This window comes from Capra hircus, chromosome 23 (genome assembly GCF_001704415.2).
Source record: "Capra hircus breed San Clemente chromosome 23, ASM170441v1, whole genome shotgun sequence".
NCBI classification, from domain to species: Eukaryota; Metazoa; Chordata; class Mammalia; order Artiodactyla; family Bovidae; genus Capra; species Capra hircus.
The window spans coordinates 1030348-1052651 of NC_030830.1; the positions used below are offsets into that span (position 1 = coordinate 1030348).

At 52.3% G+C, this 22304-nt stretch overlaps 1 protein-coding gene across 3 annotated transcripts in view; it reads right to left on the bottom strand.

Annotated features, from left to right (window-relative positions):
• Nucleotides 1–22304, bottom strand: part of GMDS (GDP-mannose 4,6-dehydratase) — a 425099-nt gene that overhangs the window by 238145 nt on the left and 164650 nt on the right. For all 3 annotated transcript variants that reach the window (XM_018038954.1, XM_018038955.1, XM_018038953.1), the window contains exons 5-6: nt 3446–3638; nt 2418–2522 (exon numbers count right to left, since the gene is read on the bottom strand). In XM_018038954.1, the coding sequence (XP_017894443.1) occupies nt 2418–2522; nt 3446–3638 (298 nt within the window). The remainder of the gene's footprint in view (nt 1–2417; nt 2523–3445; nt 3639–22304) is intronic.

The window sequence follows — 22304 nt, forward strand, 5'->3', positions numbered from 1 at the left end:
GGAGAATAGTACGGAAGTTCCTTAACACAGCAGCTCCAACCCTTTGGCCGCCAGGGACCAGTTTCATGAAGACAATGTTTCCATGGACTGGGGGTGGGAGAGACGGCTTCAGGATGACTCACGTGCGTGACATGTATTGTGCTCTTTATTCCCATTATTGCATCAGCTCCACCTCAGATCATCAGGCATCATTACATCCCTGAGGCTAGACACCCCTGCATTAAAACACTACCAGCAGAGCTACCATATTAGTTAGCAATCCTACTCGTAGACACACACCTGGAGGAAAACCAAGGTTAGAAAAGACACACGCACCCCAGCGCTCACTGCAGCACTACGCACAGCAGCCAGGGCACGGAAGGAGCATAAACGCCACCAACGGAAGACAGGATAAAGGCCATGCGGCAGGTGGATGCGACGAGCGCTGCTCAGCTGAGAGGAAGACGGAGCGGTGCCCTCTGCAGCACCACGGATGCACCCGGAGATGAGCACACTGAGCGAAGGCGAGGACAACGCCAGACGACACCGCTCACATGCAGTCTGCGGATGCCACACAGGAGCTCACCCGCAGGACGGAAACAGACCCGCAGACGCAGGACACAGACTGAGGTTACCAACGGAGAAAGGCTGCGGGAGGGGTGAGTTGTGAATCTGGGAGTAGCGCATATGCCCCATTACACCAAGAACGGACAGACAAGAAGGGCCTCCTACACAGCACAGGGGACTGCCCGCTTTGCAATGACTTATTTGGGAAAAGAATCTGTGTGTGTGTGTGAATCTGTGTGTATACACATATACATATTCAGTTACATTATATATAAATCACTTAACTGTACACCTGAAACTAACAGCGTTATGAACCAACCATACCTGAATAAAAAAAAAATTTTTTTTAAATAAACATTCCTTTTAAAAAGAAAAGTTTTTAACGGTTGCTGACATCAATGAAGACAAACGGCTCTCACTAGGAAGAGCACAGAGGACTGAGGGGGGTTCCCATTTAAAAATGTAAATCGGCTTACTCTACAGCTGAGAATGTTTTTCCCTATCCTAACCTGCTGCTGCCACTGCTAGGTCACTGCAGTCGTGTCCGACTCTGTGTGACCCCAGAGACGGCAGCCCACCAGGCTCCCCCGTCCCTGGCATTCACCCTAACCTATCCCCAAACAACTGAGTTTCCTTTCTTTGCCAGTGGAAAAGTTGAGGGGGGAGCCACAGAAGACAAGACGCACTGACGCGTTTGTGCCTGGGAGGCCGGACGGTCAGTCCCCCCAGCACCCCAACCCAGTCAGAGGCGGGGACGGCCGGGCACCCCCTCTCCCAGCTGCTCGGGGTGCCCCGCAGTGCGGCGCTGAGCCTGCTCACCGGCTCTCCTGTGAGCGTCAGACGCGGCCGCCAGGCTCTGATGCTCCAGCAGTCCACTGTGGGACGTTTTAACTGAAGCAATTAGAAAATTAAAATGTATTGCCACTAAACACACCAGTACAAATGTCACTTTAATCTTTCCCCATGACTTGCTGGTTTAATTACGTGGCTATACAGTCACATAAAAATTCACTGACCAGGTTATAAGCATTACTAATTGTTGGGCACGAAACGACCTGCAACACTGGTTTCTCATTCGTTTTCAAGCTAAAAGCCTGAATGACAGTGAAATTTAATAAAACTTCTTAGAACTAGATTAAACAGATGGCTTTCACTTTGCCGGTGCACAGGTTTTGTTAAAGGTTTCTCACGCTTTAGCAAACCAGAAATAATGAAGGGAGTACACACTTTCTTATTTAAAACCTAATATTTGGAAGAGGAGAGTTGGCATGTTGCTCACAGTGTCAAAGACAACCACAAAAAGGCAACAAGCCAATACAAACAAATATGATTTTCTGAAAAAGAAAATAAAGATTCTAAATACAAGCAGTGGTTTCAAATGCACCTTAAGACACACTCTAGAAGCACAGAAATGTCTGGGTGTTTGTTAAACGGAATGCAAAGAAGGCATATCGAGTACAGAACCGGTTCCGAGTGAGAAAGGGGAGACTCCACAGGTGGAGGCTCCAGAGCGACAGCGACACAGGGAAGAAGCCCCGGCTCCCGCCTGGCCCCTCGTACTCCAAGGACACCTCCTGACTCCTGGGTTCAAACACGCGTGGTGAGCGCTTCCGATGGGAATGGTAAGCCTGGGACACTGCTCAGCTCCATGCTGAACAAAACCCCTATCAAAGCTAGTAGGCAGTCAAGGCTGGATTCCCATGTCTCCATCAACTGCTTCTGACACTCGCATCATTAAAAACAGATGTGAAGCGGCCCCAGTCTGCACAGCACATGTGTAGAACCCATGCACACACACACACGCACGCACGCACGCACGCATGTCCCTGCCTGGAGCCAGGTGCTCTCCTCCCATCAGCACCTGTACTGACCTCTCCGGGGGCTCTCGTGGTTGAAGAGGATGCCGTTCACTGCGAACAGGTTGTACGCCTCCCGGAAGTTCACCACAATCCAGTAGGCGTAGAGCTTTGCTGCCCCTGTTGGAATAAATTTTTAAAAGCAAATCAAAGACAGTGTCTTACTGTAAAACAGATTTTCACTCAGACAAGTAACAACTTGCAAAATTTATAGTTCACAATGAATCAAGATAGGGAAAAAACGCATCAAAAGCCAAGGACGAAATAAAGGCTCCTTTGCCACGAAACAGGAAATACTTCAGAGATCCTTCCTTCTGTAACAGCCACAGCCCATGCCTTCACAACCTAACTCAACTGTAGCGTGCGCAGCACAGCAAACTGACCTTTCCTAGGCCTCATCCCCTTTTTCTTTAAGGAAGTAGTAAGTGAAAAACCTGAATCTTGATATTCTAGCTGCTTTAAATTTCATCACTAAAGTCTTCTGTGAACACTCTTTTTATAAATATATTAGGCACGAAAGATTTGTCTCTTTTAGGGTTTCCCTGCTGGCTCAGATGGCAAAGAATTTGCCTGCAAAGCAGGAGATCGGTTCGATCCCTGGGTTGGGAAGACACCCCCCTAGAGAAGGGAATGGTAACCCACTCCAGTATCCTTGCCTGGAGAATCCCATGGACAGAGGAGCCTGGCAGGCTACAGTCCATGGGGTCTCCAAGAGTCAGACAAGACTGAGCAAGTAACACTTTCACTTAAAGGTTTGAGCTCAGGGAGAATTTAAACTGGGACATAGAATAAACACCAGACATATCACTTCAGCACAACCCACAACTCTCCAGCACCAAGAATCTTGCAGGAAGCCACTTCCCTCTCACAGCGCTCTGTGCGGAGGGTGCGGTGAGACGGCGATTCCACCCAGAGGCAGAGGTGGCAGGAGTCCCCGCCTGCGCACAGGCGTCTGGCCGGCAAGCCACGCCCCTCGGCCCCTCCGCCCGGCCACCCCCGGGGTGTCGCCAGCCCCCGGGCAGGACAGGGCCGTGCCTTCTCACCGTAAGGGGAGCGCGGGTAGAAAGGCGTGGTCTCCTTCTGAGGTATCTCCTGCACCTTCCCGTAGAGCTCGCTCGTCGAGGCTTGGTAGAACCGCACCGAGTTGATAAGGCCACAGGTCTTCACCGCGTCCAGGAGCCGCAAGGTGCCCACGCCATCCACGTCGGCCGTGTACTCCGCCAGGTCGAATGAGATCTGGAAACAGCAGGCGCCAACGCGGCCACGTTAGCGCAGACCAGCAGCGAAGACCCTCAGAGGCGATGGGCTGCAACTGCTACTTGGAAGGGTTCTATTTGTGGGAAAATATTATTTTCCAGCAGCAGAGTAAGAGTGTGGATGTCATCTGTTTCTAACGTCAGGTGGATGAAAAAATACCTTAAGAAAGCGGCATCAATTACAGGTGGAAACACAGGGAACGCCTCAGCCACACGCACCACCTGCTGACTCCAGGCTCAGGTCCCTGGGGCTGGGCTTCTCAAAACGAAAGCCTCTGCCCCACAGAATCATCAGGGTGCCTGGGTGTCCCCCCAAAATTCAGCTGGAACCAATCTATGGGTGGGGGGTGGCTAGGAACTCACATTTTCAATGACACAATTTTTATGCACAGATTAAGTTTGGGAACATGTTATTAGAACACAGTTGATTGTTAAAAGAACTCTTATCTTCTATTTTTAATTAAGCTACAAGCACGACTTTTTAGCACCTTATATACATAATGATACAGGCGTCCCACGCGGCTCAGTGGTAAAGAACCTTCTTGCCAATGCAGGAGATGAGGGTTCAGTCCCCGGGTCAGGAAGATCCCCTGGAGAAGGAAATGGCAGCCCACTCCAGTGTTCTTGCCTGGAGGATCCCATGGACAGAGGAGCCTGGTGGGCTACAGTCCACGGGGTCGCAGAGTCAGTCAGATTTAATGACGAAACAAGAACACACATATCTTTCAATTATAAGGACACGAATACAGCAAGAGGCCACGCACGCCGAGCGGACGGGCTTTGAAGCAGGGGTCAGGGGTCACTCAGTGCTCTGCAGCTCTCCCCTGTTTCATTTAAACATAAATGTGACCGACGTGCTTTTTTCTTCAATTAACTGTAAGTATAATAAATAAATTAACCTAATATCAAAATCTCCTAAACTAGTAAAAACCATCGTCCGAAAATCACTGTCCTGGCATACTCACAGGCACACACATCCAGGCAGGCGTGCACGCGGTCAGCCTCGCGCTACACACGGCTGCCCCGGCCCGGGGGCCTGCCCTGCCCTCCTCTCCGCCCACAAAGCCCAGAGGCCTGCACCTCCATCCACCCAGCCTTCACTCACTGTCCAGCTTCTCCATTAAAACGAGGCTCCTGAGGGCAGAGTTTCCTTGTGTTAAGCAGGAGCCCTGGGCCTGAAACATGGCCTGGGCCAGTGTTTGGTGGATGAAGGAAGACAGCATGTGAACCATTGAGATTTAAATGTCGAACACAGAAATATCAAATAAAACTACAAAGACGACGAAAAAACATGGGCTACCAGAAGACGGAAGAAGGTTGGTAACCTAATCTTACGGAAACAGGTACAATTAACACGAAACTCTGTCAATTTCAAAACTTCAGAGTAACAGTTACGACAAAGGCTGCACAAAGATGCAGAACTCAGGGCAGAGGACCGCCCGAAAGGCTGCACAAAGATGCAGAACTCGGGGCAGAGGACCGCCCGAAAGGCTGCACAAAGATGCGGAACTCGGGGCAGAGGACCGCCCGAAAGGCTGCACAAAGATGCGGAACTCGGGGCAGAGGACCGCCCGAAAGGCTGCACAAAGATGCGGAACTCGGGGCAGAGGACCGCCGAAAGGCTGCACAAAGATGCGGAACTCTGGGCAGAGGACCGCCCGAAAGGCTGCACAAAGATGCGGAACTCGGGGCAGAGGACCGCCTGAGCCTGCAGTCAGGAAGCAGGTGCAGGAGGAGCGGGAGAGCCAAGGAAGACCTCGCCGCCCCCGACACGCTCACCGCCCCTGACACGCTCACCGCCAGGCCCATCAGGACAGTGGCAGGGCCGCCGGGACCCAGGGTGCTTAAAGTCAAAGGAAAATAGGAAACTTAAGTTCAAATATAGAGCAGATTGCTCTGATCAACATTCAAAGATATAAACACGTATCCCAGAGTTATCCTCATTCAGAGAGAAGTGGAAATCTGAGCCTCCCGCCCAGAGCGCTGTGGGGACCCAGATGGAGGAGCTGGAGGCCTGCCCTGCACCCCGCACTACTGAGCAACACGTGAGCGCAGACTCTGGAAGCGTGCTCACTGGACCGGGCCCGGCTCTCGGCAAGGGGCTCACACCACACAGGGCCAGCAAGGTCGGCAGTCCCGCCACCCTCACGGCCCTCCCGGGCGGCGTCTCCTCCTGGCGTCACCTCCGACCTCAGAGCCCAAGTCACCCACTGTCTAGTGGCCCGGAGCCCCGGGGACAGGAGCGTGTGTGCGCGCACGCTTGTTCTGCCTGTTTTCCCACCAGTGAGAACCTGAACACAGAGGATGGCGGGGAGTCCGAAGTGCAGGCAGGTACCTTCTCAGTGACCTGAGTGTATAGCCAAGAAGGGAGTGGACTTTACACGGGAAGCAAACTTGATTTCTGAAATCTCAAGGAAGGAGCTAGCATTTCCTGAGCACAGATGTCGCCTCAGACGCGCCGAGGCTGCTGCTGCTGCTGCAGGAGAGCTCCGTGTGGGAAGAGGCAGCCGGGCCCGGGCGCCGCCTCTGCCTCCGGGAGAAGGACCACACAGGCAGCGCCGCTGCCGTGCCTCCTCGGAGCTGGAATCTGCAAGTGAGATTATTAATCAAGGAGAGCAACAATAAGACACCCGTCTCCCCGGACACGGCGCTCGGTAGGCAGGCACCTCCTCACAGCTGGGACAAGAGGAGATCAGAGCAGGGCGGGCAGGCGGCAGGGGGCCGGCCCGGGGGGCTGCAGCCTGGCAGAGGGGCTTCCTGGCCGATCTGGGGTGAGGGGCAGTGCTGTTCATGGGGCTGTCCACCCCGAGCAGCAGGGCGCCCGTCCTAAGTGCAGGACATGCAAAGGTGAAGGGGTCCCCCTGCCTGCCTCCGGGTGCAGAACAGCGAGGGGAGTGAAGGGGCCCTCAAGGCTGAGGCCACGGGAACTGAGGGGGTGGGGCTGAGACGGCTGCAGGGTCTGGGGACCACGGTGGGTAGGGGCCCAGAAACTCAGAGGAGCAGAGAGGGCATGGACAGAGGAGAGAAGGCTCGGGGAGCAGATGCCCACGCAAGCGAGTGGAGACGGGGTGGGAGGCCCCCTGATGGGGGGGTCACCCTGGCTGTGCTGGGAACCAGGAGGCTCCAGCTCAGACAGGAAAAGCCAAGGACAGAGGCGGGCCAGGCTGGAGGAGGCGGGGGTGCAGTCTTGCTCAGTGGCCACTAGGGAGCCAGTGACGGGGGCAGAACAGAGGAGGGGCGGCGCTTCAGCCGGGCCTTTGCACTATGGACTCGCCCCCAGCCTTGGCTCTCTGTGCCTCTGGACCAGAACCTCCTGACACTCACAAGCCCAGATTTATAAGATCTTTTCCTTATTTCGCTGTAATTATATTTTTATTCAAAAACATCTACAATGATAATTTGAAGCATTTAACAGTCATAAGTCATCAGTCCATTGGTGTGTTGAATTCTACCCGGACTAAATGAAGGGGACGTCTCCCTGCAACGCTGCACACCCAATGCAGTTTCCACTGGAGGTGAAAATTGCTCAGTCGTGTCTGACTCTTGGCGACCCCATGGACTACACATCCATGGAATTCTCCAGGCGAGAATACTGGAGTGGGGACCCTTTCCGTTTGGGTTTTTTAAAAAATATTCCAAGTCGACTAAAGATTCCCACAGGCAATCAGAACATTCGTGGGATCTGGACAAGATAACCGCCCCAGGCATCGTGCTCCCGACAACTCCAATCTCACCAGAGCCGTCTGCCCACTGCCGGCGTGGGGGTCCCCGTCTCGCACCCACCTGCTCAGCACACGGCAGGACACAAAACCGTTTGTGGAACAGATGAAGGAGTTTTGACTTCTCTCCCGATTCCACCTTCCATCCATAAAGATGAACAGAAACGCTGACTAATCAGAATCTTGGCCCAGTCTCTCAGAACCCACACCCCCTCCATGAACAAGCTCCCCCCACCCACGTTGGGGTCTGACGCACACAACCTCACGGCACACCGCTGGATCTTCGATTATCCTAGGGTCTGAATCACGGCGGACTCCTGACCTCGGTAACTCCGTCCCAAAACCACACAGGTGTACGAAGGCGTTGATGTGACACTGGTTTTGGACAGATAATCAAAAAGTGAATGGCCAGTCTAGCTCTGCGCCCTCGCTGACAAAGTTCACAACTCCAGTCTTCCGCATGGCTCTGCTCACACACACGGGGAGGCTCTAACTGCCCTGAAGCCTGGGAGTGTCTGGAGGGATTATCTGCTTCAGGGGGACTCAGCCAAGAGCCTTAAACACTTAAGGGATTAAACTGTCTGTTGAAGATAGTCCAGAGGTGACCACAGGATTTGACTCCTGTCGCCTGTCACCACGCAGGCAGTGGGGATTCGGGGAGTCCTCGGGACAAACCGGGTCTGAGCAGCTCCTTGGTCGTGCGTGGGAGGACCAAAACGGCGTCCACACTTAGCATAAAGCATCCCTTTCTCTTCCAACCACTGTCACGACGGCTGGAGTGGCCAGTGCTATACACTGAAGTAGGGATTCAGCACTTCCCTTTGCATCCAAACAGCTGATTGTTCTTTAGTCCACAGACCATCAGGACAGCAACCACAGAACGAGGGCTGCTGGGAATGCTGGGTGGGCCCGAGAAGCTACAAAGTGCCCCGCTGCAGGAACGTGGGTCCCATTCTGTGAGGGAGAAGAATTTCATTACGATGAAGAGGAGCCAGAGCTCCTGGCAGGAAACTAACGGATCAGGGAGATTCAGCCTCACGGCGAGCGGCGTGTCCGAGCGTCCCGGCTCACGGCAGGCCACAGTGGCATCGCAGCGCGTGGCACAAGGGGCTTCCTGTCCTGTTTGCCTCCATTTCTCTCGAGGTGCTTTTTCTTCCAAAAATAGCACATAAGCATATAGTGTATCAATTTTAGAAGAAAAAATACACTAAGCCATTGGGGGAAATGCACAAAACATGTCAGGACACTGAAAACCGGGCCGAGGAGGCTGGGCATTTAAGATGAGAGAGAGAGATGACGGCAGCCACACCCTCAGACCCCGGGTCCCCCACAGAGCTCAGACTTCAGTTTGGGGCTGAGAATCAGGAAGGAGCAGTCTCACTGCGAAGAGCAGAGATGCAGAACAGAAGGCAGTGCCCCCGCCCGTGCGTGGGGAGGCCTCCGGTCACCGTCCTCCAGGAGGGCCTTCTGCATGCACAGAGTCCGAGGGCCCAGAGGACAGAGCAGCCGTCACGCGGCAGAGGGCTCGGGAGGTGAGATTTCTTTCCATTGTGAGCTCTGAGACAGGAAGTGGGTGCAGTGACTCAGGCTCCGTTAAATAATAGAGGACATGAATAGAAAGATGATAAACTCACTCATTAGCATCGAGAAGACCTGAACGGGGCACACCCTTCACTGGAGTCTGATTAGGCACTAAATTAACAAAACAGAAGTCCGTCTTCAACTGAGCGGTGTTTTGAAAAACAATCTGCTTAATAAGCTCCCTCTGGAGCAACCCACACTCTTGAGAAGCAGGCTGTCAGTCTTCAGGGCAGGGACACGCCTCCATCCTGCTCTCCATCACGCCCAGTGCAGGGTGATATTCCGTTGAGGACATGAATAAAAAGGAGCCAAGTATTCCGATACCTCCAAACACCACAGATCTCCTCAGAAAGGACAGGGACATTGAAATCGCTCCTTCCTCTTGGAACACCTTTCTCTTAATCCCAGTGTCTGTTCTAGACAGGAGTCATTCCCACAGGAACAAAACGATGTGGAAACCTGGCGCGGCCCTAAGACTAAGGGAGTCCAGCGGCGTGCAGTCTCTAGGAGGGAAACACCATTAGCAACAGCGTTGCTGCTATTAATGCTTTGAGTAGGTGCTTAGTGCTATTGAATGGCATTTTAAAAGTAGTATTTTCTATAACAAATAAGTGCACAAGTAGGTATTAGCCATACACTTTCAAAATGTGAAAAAAAAATGCTGCGTTTTTTTGTTTTTTTTCCACATTGAAACTGCTGTGTGGCACAAAATTTAGATTTTACAGGAAAACGAAGGTCACGCTGGACAGGATATATGTCTTACTCTGTTTTGAACACCGTCCAGTGTGATGCTTGCCGACATCGGTCCCCTGGGGTCTGGGAGCTGATGTGACTGAGCAGAGACAGGAGGCCGGGGTGGGGGGCAGAGGGCCGCACACACTGCACACCAGGCCAACAGACGCATGAGACCAGGAGGAAACTGATTTCAGGGCAAATGGGGAAAACAACAGCATCCAAGTCAGAGCTGGGCAGGGAAAGAAAGACTAGAAGGGCCCTGAGTTCTCAGAAGAAGGAAATGTAACTTGCTGCAACAGCAGCCTCTGGGGTAAAAGGCAGAGCTGCCCCTGGGGGTGTGACGGGTGACGACGACTGAGCAGAGGGTGACACAGAAGCTGCGGACGACAGCTGATGAGAACTCTCGGCTTTCCTCCTTGTTTTGTCAGCAACCTAAGCCTCGGTCCCTTTCTCCCACATACAGTCCTTTCCAGGCTCATTCCTCTGTATATCTGAGGACACCACACACGTGTCCAGCAACCATCCTCTTGACTGACATGATGGTCAGTGGAAGGAAGGGAAACAAAGGCTCCACGTTCTATTCCAAGCAGCCAGTGAGTAACGTGGCCAGAGGTGCAGCAGGAAAGAGGGCTGGCCTTGAAGGAGAAGGGCGTCCGGGCAGCCTGGGCCCCCGCCCTGCACAACGCAGCTGCTCCTCGTGACCCCAAAGTCCATGCTGAGTCCACCCCCGAACACCCCAGGCCTCTCACTACGACCTTTGCACAGAAGATATTAAGAAGAGGTGGCAATAATACACGGAAGAACTGTACAAAAAAGATCTTCACGACCCAGATAATCATGAGGATGTGATCACTAATCTAGAACCAGACATCTTGGAATGTGAAGTCAAGTGAGCCTTAGAAAGCATCACTACGAACAAAGCTAGTGGAGGTGATGGAATTCCAGTGGAGCTGTTTCAAATCCTGAAAGATGATGCTGTGAAAGTGCTGCACTCAATATGCCAGCAGATTTGGAAAACTCAGCAGTGGCCACAGGACTGGAAAAGGTCCGTTTTCATTCCAATCTCAAAGAAAGGCAATGCCAAAGAATGCTCAGACTACCACACAATTGCACTCATCTCACATGCTAGTAAAGTAATGCTCAAAATTCTCCAAGCCAGGCTTCAGCAATACGTGAACCATGAACTCCCTGATGTTCAAGCTGGTTTTAGAAAAGGCAGAGGAACCAGAGATCAAATTGCCAACATCCGCTGGATCATGGATAAAGCAAGAGAGTTCCAGAAAAAGATCTATTTCTGCTTTATTGACTATGCCAAAGCCTTTGACTGTGTGGATCACAATAAACTGTGGAAAATTCTGAAAGAGATGGGAATACCAGACCACCTGACCTGCCTCTTGAGAAATCTGTATGCAGGTCAGGAAGCAACAGTTAGAACTGGACATGGAACAACAGACTGGTTCCAAACAGGAAAAGGAGTACGTCAAGGCTGTATATTGTCACCCTGCTTATTTAACTTCTATGCAGAGGACATCATGAGAAACGCTGGACTGGAAGAAACACAAGCTGGAATCAAGACTGACGGGAGAAATATCAATAACCTCAGATATGCAGATGACACCACCCTTATGGCAGACAGTGAAGAGGAACTAAAAAGCCTCTTGATGAAAGGGAAAGAGGAGAGTGAAAAAGTTGGTTTAAAGCTCAACATTCAGAAAACGAAGATCATGGCATCCAGTCCCATCACTTCATGAGAAATAGATGGGGAACCAGTGGAAACAGTGTCAGACTTTATTTTGGGGGGCTCCAAAATCACTGCAGATGGTGACTGCAGCCATGAAATTAAAAGACGCTTACTCCTTGGAAGAAAAGTTATGACCACCCTAGACAGTACATTCAAAAGCAGAGACATTACTTTGCCAACTAAGGTCCGTCTAGTCAAGGCTATGGTTTTTCCTGTGGTCATGTATGGATGTGAGAGTTGGACTGTAAAGAAGGCTGAGCACTGAAGAATCGATGCTTTTGAACTGTGGTGTTGGAGAAGACACTTGAGGGTCCCTTGGACTGCAAGGAGATCCAACCAGTCCATTCTGAAGGAGATCAGCCCTGGGATTTCTTTGGAAGGAATGATGCTAAAGCTAAAGCTCCAGTACTTTGGCCACCTGATGCAAAGAGTTGACTCATTGGAAAAGACTCTGATGCTGGGAGGGATTGGGGGCAGGAGGAGAAAGGGACGCCCGAAGATGAGATGGCTGGATGGCATCACGGACTCGATGGACGTGAGTCTGCATGAACTCCAGGAGATGGTGATGGACAGGGAGGCCTGGCGTGCTGCGATTCATGGGGTCGCAAAGAGTCAGACACGACTGAGCGACTGAACTGAACTGAACATTCCAAACACATCTCCCAGCCTGTGGTCTGGCCTTTCTGAACTCCATCTTCCACGCTACCAGAATGATCTTCCCAAAATGTAAAATCTAATCAGGCCACATTCTTCTTGAAGTAGAATGGCTCCTCACAGCGTTCAGATGGAGTTGAACTCCATATTTAAACACCTTAGTTTAAATAATTAAAAAACAATTATTTACTCCTGCTAAAGAGAGAACCAACAAGACCTACAATTCAAGAGAGAATTGACACCAAAGGAAATGAAAATAATAGCACATTCTGAAAATGACCTTAAATAATTTCCCTTAATATCTCTTTAATCCCAAAGAGACCAAAAAATAACATCAGCTAAAAACAGGAAATAGTTTTTGAAAACAGGCAAAATGAAACAACAGAGTGAAAAAGACTGAAAATACTGGAAACAAGCAGTCAGTGAAATCCAAACTGTGGCGACTGAAGACAAAGTTTTTAGAAAAGATGCCTAGAAGCACCACAGCAAAAGCACACGCCGGAAGAATGGGCTCACTTTGTGAGACTTGGGTTTCTTCAATCTTCAATAGATAGCACAGAGCCGGGAATGTTGCCCCAAAACACACAGATGCAGTGAAGGGAGGGAGAGAGGTGGGGCAGGGTGATGGGCAAGGGAAGGAGCGATGGATACAAGCCAGGTCCCCCAGAGTCAGAGGCGGCCTGAGTTTGCCGCCGTGAGCCTGCCCTGGCGGAAGCAGGGTGAGTCAGCGTGTGCAGGTGGCCTGGGGTGCACGCAGGGCTTTATTCCGAGCAGAACTACTTTGTGTCTGGATGCAGAAAGCTTAGGCATACTTATGACGGCTTGAAAAGTGGATGACCTAGAAAACTAGTGAGTGCCAACAATTTCAAGTTTCAGCATTTCTGTTATTCAAAAGAACATCTCTTTCCTCTAAGATTTATTACAGTAAGACAAGGTCTTAAATCACATGTAATCTGCAAATGATGTTCTTTGTGTTCTTAAAAACGTCTGAGAAAATGACCTTCCCTGGGAGTTCTCTGAGTAAGATGAGACGTTGGTACCTGCTCTGCCTCCCTGAAATATTACAGGTGCCCTGGAGATTAACTGCCCGGGCAGTGCCAGTGTGGTCTGGGAGGTGCAGTGAGGTGCAGGGGTACCTCCCGCGATGCCAGACACTGCAGCCTGGGCGCTGCTAAACTCGCCACCCTCAACGACCCTGGCCTTCCATCTGCAGGCAGTGCCAGTGGTCTCCCCTGCGAAGCCAGTCTTTCACTGCCTTGAGGAGAGCAGAGTACACATGACTAATTAAACAGCAAAGCCAGCTGAATTGAGTTCATAAGGGTGCAGCGCAGCAGGACCCCAACGGTGAACAGCAGCTTATCTTCAAGCATCTACACAAAGGGTCAGAATTCAGAGAAAGACATGGCCATGCGAAGATGCCCCCAGGGCGAAGGACGGGCCCCCGAGACGCTGAGAAGCACCAGGGTTCTGACCCCGACGGGAAACTTGAGTCTGGCCCGAGTCTTACTTGTCACACCCCTCACTGCTGTTACCTTAACAACCCGGGCAGCTGTCAGGGAGACTTGGTAAGAGCAATTCATCTTCCAGGGTCGTCTCCAAACCACGCTGCCAAAGTGCCACGTTCAGACCACACAGGGCTTGAGAGTGAGGGGCGGGGTGGGGACCGAAGGAGGGAACAGTGAAGAAGCCCCAGGCCCGCTTCACGGAGGCGGCGCTGAGCCTCTTCCATGAGAGCACAGGAAACCAAGGGCTGAGCCGGAGGCTGTGCTGCTGTCTGAACCAACACGGCCCTCCACGGAGAGGGACGCGCGACGCCGTGGGCGCCCGCTCACCCAGCACAGGCCGGGCCCGGCCAGGCCAGCATCGTCACCGCGGCGTGCACGCGGAGACGCGGAGCAGGGACTCGGGAAACTGCCAGGGAGTTGGGTACGAAGATGTGCAAGGAGAGCCCTTCATCCCCCTACTGTGTCAGGAGGGAGGAGGGTAGAGGCTGTGGGAAAGGAGGGTGAAACCTGCTTTCATCTGGTCTTCATTCTTTCCTGCATGCTAATGCGTCCAGATAAAAACCCTCAGAACGCAAAGCCCACTGGAAGTCGCAGCGTCTCTCTGACAGGCAGGTCTCTCATAGTCTATCTCACTGTCTCTTTTCGCTTCGGATACACTGAGTCACGCTATGTGCAAAACCAGCCTCCCATCCACGTTAAGTCCTCTTGCTGTTTATTCAGTTAAGCATCACAGAGCAACTCCGAGGCCCTGTCCAGACTCAAACGAAACAGGCAAAGGTCTCTGCCCTTGCAGGGCTCACTCGCCAGTGACGGGAGAAGAGGAGAGCCAACACGAAGAAGGGAGACCCACAGCAAGTCCCAGGAGATGAGAGGCGTGCAGGGGAAAGCAGGGCATGGTGACACGGCCGCCAGCGAGGCTCCCTGAGCAAAGGGGCGAGTGCAGGGACAGCCGCGCGGAGCCCCACGGCTCAGCGTGCGAGGCTCCGGGGCCGGCTGGGCACCTGCCCCGTGCTCCTCAGCAAACGCGGAGGGCGCGCTTCCAAGCCTGGGCACCGAGCGGAGTTTGGGGACAGAAAGGTGAATGGGGCTCTGCCTCTGCTATCCAGAAGCCCGTGATATATCAGGACACCCCCCCCACACACACACACACTGAAGCAGAAACACTGAAACCTCTTTAAAAACAGTCAGAGCTTCGGCAAGTGATGACAACACTCATGAGGGAGGGAGTGAATAAACAGGCCCGAGGAGCCAGGCCGTCAAGGAGCCGCGGCACTAAGGTGAGCCAGGGCCGACGGCCGGCCCTCGCTGACAGGCGGGGAGGACGTCCCCCTCGCTGGACAGACATGGAAGGCGCAGGGGGAGCCCATGAGCTCAGAGGCATGGAGACTTCCCCTGTGAAGAAGCAATCACCTCGAAATCACTCTATGTCATTCGCTATTTAACTGCCTGGGGGCCACAGCTTCCAGCTTCTTCCTCATCTCCACTCTTGCACCCAACAACCAGCTGGGTCACAGGGTAGCTGATGAACAGAAGCTGGTTCTGGCATAATTTGTGGGGGGGGAATTCTTCAGGGGGCCTGGGCGGGGGGCAGCAGTACCTCTGCCCAGCTCCCAGCGGGAGAAATCGGGCTCTGGGCTGACCACTCTGTGACAGGCTTCCTCCCTGTGGGGTCTCACTGCCGGGGTCCCCGCTGGGGCCCAGCCTTGCAGACCAGCAAGAGGAGGATACTCGCAGCTGCCCTTGCTGCCATTTCTCCCGTTCTCCTCCTCCCTGCTCCAAGAGACTGCTTCCATCAGCTGGGACTGGGCTCACATCAAAGTGAAAGAAAAGCTTAAAAACAGAAGCTGACACAAGTTGAAAGTTCCCCTTCCCCTTGTATAAGTCTGCCTGTAGAGAGAAAGGCCTGGTAGCTCCACGATTACTAAGGATGCCAATTCTCTCCATGGCTCTGGTATCCACATCATAAAGCTTCCAAGCCCTGGTCCAAAATGGCTGCCAAGATTCCTGCCATCATATCCACCCTCCCACCAAGAAGATTCTTCCCCTTCCCATCTGTGTACACACACCACACATACACGCACACACATTTATAGACTGTAGCAGATGTCATGTCTATTTGAAAGTAATTTCATAGAATGCAGTCACATGCCCAAACAAATTATAAAGGGAGTTGGGAATGTAATTATTACAGAAGACAACATACTCAGATAAAAATTCAGAACTGTATCCCTGAGAAGGAGAAAACGGAAGCTGAGGGACAAACCAAGCACTTCTGCCACACTTGCTAAGCAGACCTCCAGTCAAGGAGCGAGATGCCAGCCTTTCTGGAAGCTGCACCAATTCCCCAGTAATTCCTGCAATGTCCCCAACCCTGAGCTTGGGAAGAGGCACCCACAGCACCCCAGGAGGCTGGTGCTCACACCTGACGATGCCTCCCCTCTTCCTGCCCGTCTGCTCTGATGGCTGGGGAGAGGCCACTACGTGGTAGAGGGGGAAGTGCCCAGAGAGGACAAAGCTAGTCCAGAGGCTGCTCCTGCGCCCGAGGAAGGGCAGCGAGAGGCTGCCAACTGCCTGAGCACATGAGGCGGCATCACCCTGGGGCCTCCATCTCGGGCACAAGTCACAGGCCCTTCGGCACCCACTCCTGCGGTCTCCCTAGAAGAGGCTGACTCTCTGCTTCATTCCCAGGCAACGCACCTGGAGGGGAGGGCCCCCCTTTTGGCCTGTGGGCCCCTGCGGAGTTTGTCCCCACTGGCCATTTGGTGGGCGGAGGCCCCCTGGGAGAGCAAAGAGACCCACGGCGCTGTGGGGCCCCTTCAACCAGCAGTGCTGGGGGTTCACACCTCGCTCCATAAGGAGCATGTGGCACCCTGTGGGGGGCAGAGCATCCAAATCAGAAGGCAAGCCCCAAAGCAGCAGGTTCAGGAAGCTCTGAAGACGCGTCACCTCCAAGCAGGACAAGAGCCACGCGAAATTACACACAGAAATGGAGGACCCAGAAAGCGTGAGGAAAGTGAAAACACGGCCACTCAGCTGAGATGCCCCGTGGAGACATGCGACTTAATAAAACACTTAAGAAAACCAAAGTCTTGGTTTGAATTCCAACAGACAATCTCCCCGAACATACAGGAATAGTGGTGCACACACAGGAGAAATGTAACCGTGATGGTCGGGGGTGCCCACCGCTGTGACCTGAGGGGTGGGAGCTGGAGCCATCGCTGGGTCAGGGGGACCCTCTGAGCATCAGGCCCCCAAGTGCCGACTACAGACCCCAGACCGGGGGAGTTCTCAGTGCCGAAACAAGGAGAAAGTTGCCATGAGCCCCCAGCAGGAGCAGAGGAGGGCAGGGAAGGAGGAAACCCAGGGGGAGCGGAGACGAGCCTGAACGCTAAACACAGATGAGGGGCAGCACCATGACCCCAGAGCTGGAACAGGATGTCACAGAAACCGTGAAGATGAAAGAAAACCATTTTTCTTAATGAAAAGACTTGGAAAGCATGCCAATGCACTCTTCTCAGGAGGAATGTCACCTGAGGATGTGCTTCCGAGAAAATAATGGTGATGAAAAATGCAAGCAACGAGCAGCAAACTAGGAAGAGAATAAAAATCTTAATTAGCCCAACCCTTGTCCAATAACGCAGCTGTGGAATTAACTTCAATTGCTCAGAAAGACAGTGGAGTAAAAAAGACATAATGAAAAAATCTGACCCAGTATTTACAATATAGACTATTTCTTTAAAAAAAAAACAAACCCTAGGATTCAAGTAGGAAAGAGGAGTTAAGCAAAAAGCATGCACAAGATTTCCTTTCATCCTTGGCAAAGACGCAGTAACATGTAGATACTATTAAATTCTTGGAATTCATAGTTTCAAATATTCTTATGAGAAACAACCAGCAAAGTATAGTTGGAATGCAGAACTTCTAAATAGCTTGGGGGTGGACTACAGCTTAAAGAGAATTAGATAAATAAGAGATGTCGGAAACAGAAGGAAAGAAATAAAGGGAAAAAGTGATAATTTTTTTAAAAAAACATAAAATACAATGGCAGGGATTAGGAAAAATTAGGACAAACGGATCAATAATTAAAACAGATGCGAATGCCTTGAACCTTCCTATCAAGACTCAAAAGTTCCTTAAAAGTATTTTTAAAAGCTTAATTATAAGTTATTTTCAAGACATCTAAATGCAAAACATGAACAAAAATGATTGAAAAGAGGCATAACGCTAATAAAGTAAAAGTGGAAATACTAACATCAAATAAAGAGTAAGTCCAGAAAATATCATGAAAAGATACTTTGTATAGTTTTTTTAAAGTAGGCTAGGAAAAGAGAAAATGTCAACACAAAGCAACATTCCAGCTCCCAAATGTATAAAGCGAAAGGGGAATGCAACAGAATTAGACAGTGCAACTGTCCTGGGGGCGTCTATATGTCTCAGAAGCTGAAAGATAAGGTCCTCAGAAACACATCGATGAAAGGAATGAGGAGGGAGAGAGAGGGAGAGAAACGGGAGAGGTGGGGTGTGGGAAGCCAGAACTTGGGGTGTCTCTGGCAGACGGAGGGCACAGGCTCTCTGGCTGGAGTGGAGAGAGGCAAGGGCTTGGAAGGCTGCTGGGACCAGACCAAACAGCGGGGGACAGGATGGGGGGGGTGGGGGGGCAGAGCTCTCCCGGATGCACCTGACTCCCTCGGTGCAGAGGGGACCTGGCGAAGGAGCAGGGGCGCCCGGGGTCCAGGGGCGGCAGAGGAAGGAGCGCAGCCCGGCCCCACCCCTGCCAGCAGAGCCACCGCGCATGCTCCAGGCCTCCAGGCCTCCAGGAACCGCGGCCGCGGGGCGCCAGCGGAGACACCTGCCGAACCCGCAGCGCGAGGAACACGCACGCGCGTCGCTGGACTTGCAGCCCGGCCGGGCCAGCGCAAGGTCACACGGTTCTAGCCACGGACACGACAGGTCAGGAGGGAACCCAGCGGCTCTTTGTGCCCACACACAGAAATGAGAGGCTGTCAGATACACATCAGTAGCTTAACATTTTGGTCTCGATATTTTATGAGGACAATTTATTTGCAAGCGTTTAAGCCAGCTCTGAATCCTCCAGTCTAACCAGTGGTCCACTTGCCCCTCGTCTCTGCCTGGCCGGCTTCCTTCACTCAAGACCCCCAGAGGCTCCCAGACGCGGGTGCACTTCAGGCAGCTTTGCACAGCCTTCCGCCAGCGGGCTCCAACTTGACTTTTCCACCTGTTTCCCGCCACAGACCCGCGGATTCCCATGAGCGTCACCACAGGCCCCTTTCATCACCCACAAACCCCAAGACCGCGGAGCCTTTTCCACCCTGAAGCTGTGTCTCCTCGCCTCCTCTCCAGTCCGTATTTACCGTCACTCCCATTGTGTGAACTGCTGGACACAGAATCGCTGCGCACAGCCCCGCCCCACCCCGCATCGCAGTCGGCTACTGACGCCTGGTTGACCGCACACACCTCCCTCTCACTGACGCTGCACCGAGGTCGACCCCACAGCACCTTTCATCCAGGGGGCTCCTGTGGGTCAGAGAGCCCAAGGACTCACCCAAGGTCGTAGCACTGATGAGCTGATGTCCCAGGATTCAAGCCAATCGCGCCCCGCCCCGCCCCCCCGCCCCGCCCCAGCATGTGCTTCTGCGGCACCAGAACCCCAGGGCGGCAGCAGAGGACAGGCTGAGCTGAGGCTGACACGCTTCTTTGGTCAGAAAGCCCCAGAGACAGAAACATGAGCCAGTTTTTAAGTTGACGTTTTTCTTGCGATTTCCCTGGTGGATCAGTGGTTAAGACTCTGCCTGCCAATGCAGGGGACACAGGTTTGATCCCTGGTCCAGCAAAATCCCACATGCCAACGGGCATCTCAGCCTGCGCCCCACAGAGACTGAAGCCCGAGGCCTGGAGCCTGGGCTCTGTGACAGCAGAAGCCACGGCTGTGAGTCCACGAGAGAGAAGCTCCCAAAACGAGGGAAAGCCCAGGCGCAGCGACAGAGACCCAGCGTGGTCGCAAATAAGTAAGTTTTTAATGTTGGAAAAAAAAAAAAAGACTCGAAGCTTCCAAAGCAGCGGGTGTGGGTTCGATCCCTGGTTGAGGAACTAAGATCCTCCATGATGTGCAGCAGTGTGGTTTAACAACAACAACAAAAAAAAAAGATTAACATTTCTCTCATTTTAAGTCCTTCCAAATGATAGAAGATATTTCCCCCGGGAACTCGACTTGACGGAAGGACCCCCTCCTCTGGGGCTGGTCCGATAATGTCACTGAATGAGGCTTTCCCAACCATCACTGCCTCAAGGCTGACAGGGAAGCTCCAGACTCCGGCTTGGTGAGTCAGGAAGCAGGAAAAGATCCCCTGAGGCGGGCATTCCTCACAGTCCTGCAGGGAGAGGGCGGGGCTGACGGAAATAAGGACTGTGCGTAGAAGATCCAGGGACACAAAGAGCCTGGCTTTCAGCAAGTCCTAAGTGGATTTCTGCTATCTGGATTTAATGCTGCTCTTTAGACAATTATTTGAGCTGATGTTTGACATCAGCTGCTGAAAACTGCCTATAAAATACAGCAACTGGAATTAAACTAATAAAATCTTACCCAGTATCAATCCATAGATGTAATAACTAGATAAGAGTGGTTTGCAGTGAGCGAGCAGATAGTTTATAAGTGAGTGAGGGCCTCTGAAGGACTTAAGAAGTACTTACGACCACTTATAAACAAAGCCCTGCTCTAAGTAGTCGGAACATTCCTGCTACAATCGTGTTTGCGCTATGAGTTTGCTTAGTGGAACCTTTTCTAGGCGACCGTTACGGTGAGTTTTAACAAGCCTGCGTCTGGAATTGCTCAAATCCTGACTCAATGGGGCCCGGATTAATAAGGTTTTAAATTACCTCAAAACACAGGGCTTTGTGCAATATGTGAGGGATCACTGGGGCTCAGGGCGTCCAGCGCGGGGCCCGACCTCGGGCCAGAAGGCTCGGTCAGCAGTCCTGCGGGGCCCCTGACGCCAGCTCTGGAAAAGCAGAGGCCTCGAGCGGGCAGACACGTGGCTCGCCTCTACGCAGCCAGGGTCTCGGCGTCTGAACTCGAGCGTCCCCGCTTTCCTTTCCGTCAGCTCGGGCCGAGGGAAACTGGTGATGCCGGGGGAAGCCTGGACCCCGCCGCACGGGGCTCGGCTCACCTGTCGGGGCCACCGCTGCCTCTACCCGAGGCACCTCGCGCTCCCAAGGGCCCCTTTCATCCCTCCCCCACGGCAGACTCTCACTCACACTCATCACCCCTGCCTTCCTCTCCAACGCGACCACCTGAGTCCGGAAGGCCGCCCGGCTGCACCAGAACAGCTCTGCCCAGACGGCCCTGCCCTATTGCCCCACGCCCCGCCCCCTGCCCCTCAACGCCCCGCCCACTGTCCTCACGCCCTGCCCCCGCCCCTCCACACTCCGCCCACTTCTCCACGCCCCGCCCCCTGCCCCACGCCCTGCCCCCACCCCTCCACACTCCGCCCACTTCACGCCCCGCCCACTGTCCCCATGCCCTGCCCCCACCCCTCCACACTCCGCCCACTTCTCCACGCCCCGCCCCCTGCCCCTCAACGCCCCGCCCACTGTCCCCATGCCCTGCCCCCACCCCTCCACACTCCGCCCACTTCTCCACGCCCCGCCCCCTGCCCCCGCCCCAACGCCCTCCCACCCTCGGGACGGAAAAGCAGAAGTCATCCAATGCTTTGGATTCAGAGGTAAAGGACAACTGGGTTCCGAATCGTTCACAGCCATGCATTTTAAACAACTCTAAACAGATTCTTAATTGTCAATAACTAACCCTAAAAAGGAATATTGTACATGTTGTTTTCATCCTGTCATATGTATTTTCTGCATTAACTAAAAACACACTTTTCAACATCATTCTACCCTGTCTGCCCACCAGTAATTTTTCACCGCCTTTTCCATTCTGTAACTAAAAAGCTAGCGAAGTACTTAACTTTCCCCCCAAATAAATCAATCATCACAAAATTACTTTACATCAATTTGACCTTTAAATTCATTTACATGTATCCAAAGTGCATAAAGTTTTCAATCAGTGTTCAAAGCAGTGAGGGGCGCAACTCCCAGGGTGCACCGCGAATATTTTGCCCTTGAGCGTAGAAATGGTTTGAGTAATACCCCGAGTGTAAGCTCTTCCTAAAAGGGGAACACCGATCTGCTGTGATATAATTTCCTGTCTTATAATTCTTCCTTGAGGTTGAGAAAAAGTGACAGAAAAGAGAGTTTCACACAGAGCAGTCTTTGTACTCTTTAAAACAGAATAGAAAATAACAAGAGGCTTAAAAACACCCAGATTGATCTGAGCAATTTGTGACTGGTGAGTCACTCATCCTTTGACAGCTTCAAGGAATGAAATTTGGGGCCTCAGGGCCCCTCAAATCATCCTTGAGGGAGATTTCTTTTTATTTGTTTGTGGGGAATAAAAAGCTCACCTAAGGAAAACTGAGGTAAAAGCAAATGATGCCTTTATAATGCACCAGGAACTTCCCTCCAATTGAAAAAAAAAAAAATGAGACAATTCTAAGCACATGAACCTGTGGGGAATGTTGTCTTCCTGGTTATCTATAATGAACAGTTCTATGAGAAATGCGCCTTCCAGGTTAATGAATGTCCTCCTGCCACCTCTCCCTTCCTCACTCACATTCTCTTGAATGTGCGATTATATA